Source organism: Botryllus schlosseri, unplaced genomic scaffold (genome assembly GCF_051294905.1).
Source record: "Botryllus schlosseri isolate E-star unplaced genomic scaffold, Bs_hap1 Bs23a, whole genome shotgun sequence".
In the NCBI taxonomy this organism is placed as follows: domain Eukaryota; kingdom Metazoa; phylum Chordata; class Ascidiacea; order Stolidobranchia; family Styelidae; genus Botryllus; species Botryllus schlosseri.
This window is the reverse complement of record NW_027648632.1, coordinates 159,856-165,855: the sequence shown is the minus strand read 5'-3', so window position 1 is coordinate 165,855 and position 6,000 is coordinate 159,856. Positions and strand designations below refer to the sequence as shown.

General features: G+C 37.7%; 1 protein-coding gene across 1 annotated transcript in view; it reads left to right on the top strand.

The window, feature by feature from the left end:
- Positions 1-876: 876 nt before the first annotated feature.
- LOC145459906 (uncharacterized) overlaps positions 877-6,000 on the top strand; it is a 146,140-nt gene continuing 141,016 nt past the window's right edge. Inside the window, exons 1-2 of the mRNA XM_080338411.1 lie at positions 877-1,153; positions 1,237-1,369. Of these exons, the coding sequence (XP_080194537.1) occupies positions 1,037-1,153; positions 1,237-1,369 (250 nt within the window). The 5' untranslated portion in view covers positions 877-1,036. The remainder of the gene's footprint in view (positions 1,154-1,236; positions 1,370-6,000) is intronic.

Genomic DNA, 6,000 nt, shown 5'->3' with positions numbered 1-6,000 from the left:
GTGTCTAAAAAAGTTAGAGAACCAGTGGGCTAATCTAAACCTTGTTGTGTGGCATATTGATTGATAACAGTGTTAATAATAAACTGAACTGAATTTTGCTCTATCAATACTCATCCATCAATATCATAGCCGAAAACCCATTTCAACAACAACAGGTATAGATAGGCCTATATAAGCAAGCATACACGGTTAAATGGAAGAATGGTATATTTCAAACATTAAACAAAACAGCAAGTTAAACAAAACATGACAGAGACCACAAAACATTTCAAAACTGATCCTTTTCGCAGTGTACCCCTTTTAGATTTCCAAAATATGGTAAGCCTATCTATAGTGCAACCGCGCCACAGAGAAACGCTGCGCTGTTGATACTTTTTCTATGCGCTTCGGTACAAGCGAGCACACACCAGCCTTTCCTTGACTTGTAAGGGTAGAACTGGGTCCACAGAATGTATTAGGGCCCTACCAATTTTCGCGCAATATCCTTCAGCTGATAGAGATATGTAGGCTACGTCTAAGTAGTCTACATTGGATATGTCAGATTATTATGATAGCGATTTAAACTATTCAAGTCGTTATTAGGCCGGCTATTGTGTCGTAACCGGTGGCACTCGAATAGTTGACTGGGTTTGAAGCTTGATACTTCATTCGGTATCAAACACCCAGATATTCGATTTCACCTAGCCTTATTGCTGAGAAGTAATTGAATAAATTTATCACTCAATAAAATCCTTCCCGATTGTGGCACAAAAATTATTGATACCAGACAGTGACTCGTCACAAACTTATAGTTTATTATAATGTCAGAGTGCAGGTGTAATCTGTATGGAAGAGTGATCCGAGAAAGGTTTACAAGCACTTAGTCTATCTTATTCTTTATTTGTACCGCCACGGGAAAGTGGTATTCAAACACAGACGCCGCCTTTGACGAGCTATTGTACTTATCCAGGCTTGCTGTTCGTGGCCTGTTCGTAACATCCCTGTTATTCATTGTTCATTATGTTCAGACATTTTCAGCGTGGTGGCGCAAGCGATCATGTTCTGCAAGCCGTCGAATATCGGGCTCAGTTTGGAGATATGCTATTTTCACAAATTTGCCAGCGAATTTATCAAGATACTGGACAACCCTTATCAGAACATGTTGGACGACCAAGTAAGTTTCGATTGCATGATAATGGTATTATGATGCATGCTTTTGATGGTTGATATCGCGTTAATTTGGCGGGAACTTTCCAGTTTGAAGACGACAGGGAGCGGACTGAGAATCTGCAACTTTTTTATCCATGGATGGAAGACGATAATGGGCTGTTGCTGAAGACTGGTCAAGTTTCGCCGATTTTTGTTCATTTCACAAAGGCCTTGTTTATTGGTAAGGTTTCAAGCGGGTTGTAGGGAGAGGTGTAAATTTTCTGAACCATACCTATATTCTATTGTCTTCATAAATTAATCCTACCATACTGAAGACAGAAGAACTCTCATACCTTTCTTATTCCAACACCATCAATCTAAAGCACCAACATTGCATTTGAATGCTTAAGCAGCAGGTCTTATGTCAACAGGCGATGTTTTAACTTACCGGGTGACCGACCCCCGCAACAGTAGCCCATAAACAACCTTCATAAATGCTTGTTCTGTGTACCGTCTCATAATGGGACATAGCAATGCAGTAGTAAGAATTTATAATGTTTATATTAACGAATAAAAGACAACTGTAATAATGACCAAAGAACGAGTTGTGTAAGTGATGATGTCATTGCACGGGTCAATGAATATCAGTTAAGGGTGGCCGACAGTCCCCACAGATATTTCTGCAGAGACACTTATCAGTGGGACTCTATTCCACTATAGAGTATGACTGGAGTGACGACTCGATTGTTCTCCCATTGTTAGCCGGCAGAATGGTCACGGTCAGATGGATGCACCCAAAACATGATAGCTCAGTGCTTGTTTCAATGGCGTTCAAGGCGATTCGTCGTGTATTTCTTGAAGTTGCGTCGGAATTAGTTAGACAGTTCAACATTTAGGTAGCGGTGGCGAGTCGTTATGACTAGTGAATAATACTGTGTAGCTTATGTTACTCTATACTGTGTAGCTTATGTTACTCTATAATTCCACCACTGTGAAGCCGCCGGAATATGCTTACGTCATATATACGGTTATGCTGAATCACTATCATGAGAGTGCTTCGCCCGTCAGTATATCAAATATTCAACACGGTAATATATGAATTCATGTTGTAGTATTTCATATGGGCGGTGTGAACGGAACCACGGAACGCGCTACCTAAATTATAACATAACATGGTTGGGTTATATTTTTATCTGAACAAGTCACACACAATGTACAATGCGATAAGACACAATGCGATTTCATGAACAGATAGGAGGATGTATCGCATCAGTAGTATCGCATCAGTATCGTGTTTTAGAGTATTAAATGGTGATATGAGTAATGTAATAAAGTAAGGACGACAATAATCTCAGTTTAGAAGGGTTTCAAACATTGAGTTTCGAATTTCGCACCGACCATACGACCATTACAACATATCACTATCACTACGATATCACCATAGCAATTTACAACGTACGTTGTAAATTGCTATGATATCACAATAGCGGCATCACATATCACATCCTTAAAGGTGAAATACTTTAAATACGCATCAAAAATTACGATTTCACAAAAGCGGCAACGCAACCTTCAATACAAACTATTCCTATCACTCATTAGAGGGCATCGCAATATGGCTAATATAGTATCATACTATTCTAAAATGCAGTCATTTTATCAAATCTTTAAAGGTATAGTCACCGAAATACTTTGAATACGCATCCAAAATTACGATTTCACAATAGTGGCAGCGCAACCTTCAATACAAACTATTCCTATCACTCATTAGGGCATCGCAATATATCACTAAGACGCTTATATTTGCACACGCTTTACATAAAGTATCATACTATTCTAAAAATGCATTCATTTTATCACATCATTAAAGATATAGTATCCAAAATTACGATTTCACAATAGCGGCAGCTCAACCTTCAATACAAACTATTCCTATCACTCATTAGGGCATCGCATTATATCAATAAGACGCTTATATTTGCACACGATGTACATAGAGTATCATACTATTCTAAAAATGCATTCATTTTATCACATCATTAAAAGGTATAGTCACCGAAATACTTTAAATACGCATCCAAAATTACGATTTCACAATAGCGGCAACGCAACCTTCAATACAAACTATTCCTATCACTCATTAGGGCATTGCAATATATCAATAAGACGCTTATATTTGCACAGGATGTAGATAAAGTATCCTACTATACTAAAAATGCATTCATTTTATCACATCATTAAAGGTATAGTCACCGAAATACTTTAAATACGCATCCAAAATTACGATTTCACAATAGCGGCAACGCAACCTTCAATACAAACTATTCCTATCACTCAATAGGGCATTGCAATATATCAATAAGACGCTTATATTTGCACAGGATGTAGATAAAGTATCCTACTATTCTAAAAATGCATTCATTTTATCACATCATTAAAGGTATAGTCACCGAAATACTTTAAATACGCATCCAAAATTACGATTTCACAATAGCGGCAACGCAACCTTCAATACAAACTATTCCTATCACTCATTAGGGCATTGCAATATATCAATAAGACGCTTATATTTGCACAGGATGTAGATAAAGTATCATACTATTCTAAAAATGCAGTCATTTTATCATATCTTTAAAGGTATAGTCACCGAAATACTTTGAATACGCATCCAAAATTACGATTTAACAATAGCGGCAGCGCAACCTTCAATACAAACTATTCCTATCACTCATTAGGGCATCGCAATATATCACTAAGACGCTTATATTTGCACACGCTTTACATAAAGTATCATACTATTCTCAAAATGCATTCATTTTATCACATCATTAAAGATATAGTATCCAAAATTACGATTTCACAATAGCGGCAGCTCAACCTTCAATACAAACTATTCCTATCACTCATTAGGGCATCGCATTATATCAATAAGACGCTTATATTTGCACACGATGTACATAGCGTATCATACTATTCTAAAAATGCATTCATTTTATCACATCATTAAAGGTATAGTCAGCGAAATACTTTAAAATACGCATCCAAAACTACGATTTCACAATGGCGGCAACGCAACCTTCAATACAAACTATTCCTATCACTCATTAGGGCATTGCAATATATCAATAAGACGCTTATATTTGCACAGGATGTAGATAAAGTATCCTACTATTCTAAAAATGCATTCATTTTATCACATCATTAAAGGTATAGTCAGCGAAATACTTTAAAATACGCATCCAAAACTACGATTTCACAATAGCGGCAACGCAACCTTAAATGCAAACTATTCCTATCACTCATTACGGCATTGCAATATATCAATAAGACGCTTATATTTGCACAGGATGTAGATAAAGTATCCTACTATTCTAAAAATGCATTCATTCTATCACATCATTAAAGGTATAGTCACCGAAATACTTTAACCCGATCGAAACGGCACACTCATTAATGATAACTGAGCGTATTTTCACGAACACGCTTTACTTAATCCAAAATTTCCTGGGTTGTTCTGGTCGTAGACAATTACAACTATTACAGATGGATAGCTATTATCAATACGCATACGTCGAGCCATAAATAACATCTTATACTATCGAATAGCCTGTTCAAAATGCAGATTGAATATATAAAAACGTTTTGCGCAAAATACAATTCGCCACGACGTTCGCGTGAATGTGCGCGCGTGAGATAAACCAGCGCCCGTGACCTAAATCAGCGCATCTCCGAGACATCAAATTCATTTGCAGATCTTTTCTCCTAACATGTGTTGGTTATGCCCATTGCCCATCTATTGGAATACTTATAATCAAAAATTAGTCGCACAGAAGATTCTTCGAACTGGAAGTAAAAATATGTTACGAAATAACATGCGCGGGTTTTAGCAATGTATTTTCTGTTGCTGTTGAAGATTACGCATATTGAATATTTTTGCTATTCATACTAATACAACAATACTGCCATGATGTTCTTCAGCGAGCTACAAGATCTCCGCTATTGATATGACAGCAAATTTATGTCCGTAAATGGCTTCACTTCTGGTGGAAATGTTTCACGTCTTTCCCGTAGTAGCGAATAAAAAGAAATGCACCGGCACATCAAAGCTCCGGTCGCGATTCTGGTATTGAAAGGTATTTTCGTGTCTGCTCGAGATTTCCGTCCACAACGCGCAGGTCATTCATGAAAATTTGACGACCAGCAAAGCCAATGGCATATATTGCGCCACGCAATAAATTACTTTACAAAAATATGGTTGAATGTCGATTTTCAATTTAGCGGATCGAGGTATGTAGACTGTAGAGTCTGCGGTCACGAACGCACTTCGAAACTGATTGCTGCGATGCGCGTGTTGTACAACAGCATTGTTAGTTTCAACACATGGCACGAACTCGTACAAAGGATGGATAAGCGATTACATATACCGGCGTTGTGAAATGAATCATTTCAACGTCCGCGATACTATGTTATCACCCAAACAATAACACGCGGTAATATATTTGCTGTTGTGATTAGCGAAGATTCGCTGTTGCAGATTACGCATATCGATTGCTGCTTTTCATACTAATACAGCATTTCCAACATGATGGTATTCAGTTCAGCGAGCTACAAGATCTCCAAAGCGCAATCGATATAACAGAAAATTCATGTCCGTAAATGGCTTCACTTCTGGTGAAAATGTTTCAGATCTGGCCCATGGTAGAGAACAAAACCTAAATATGGTTGAATGTTCAATGTCCATTGTCAAATTAGCGAATAAATAGGTATGTAGAGTCGGCGGTCGAGTTGTGCACTTCGAAACTGATTGCTGGGATGCGCATGTCGTGATAGCTGGGTTATCAGGATGCCTATTGGTTCAATAGACAGCCCTTG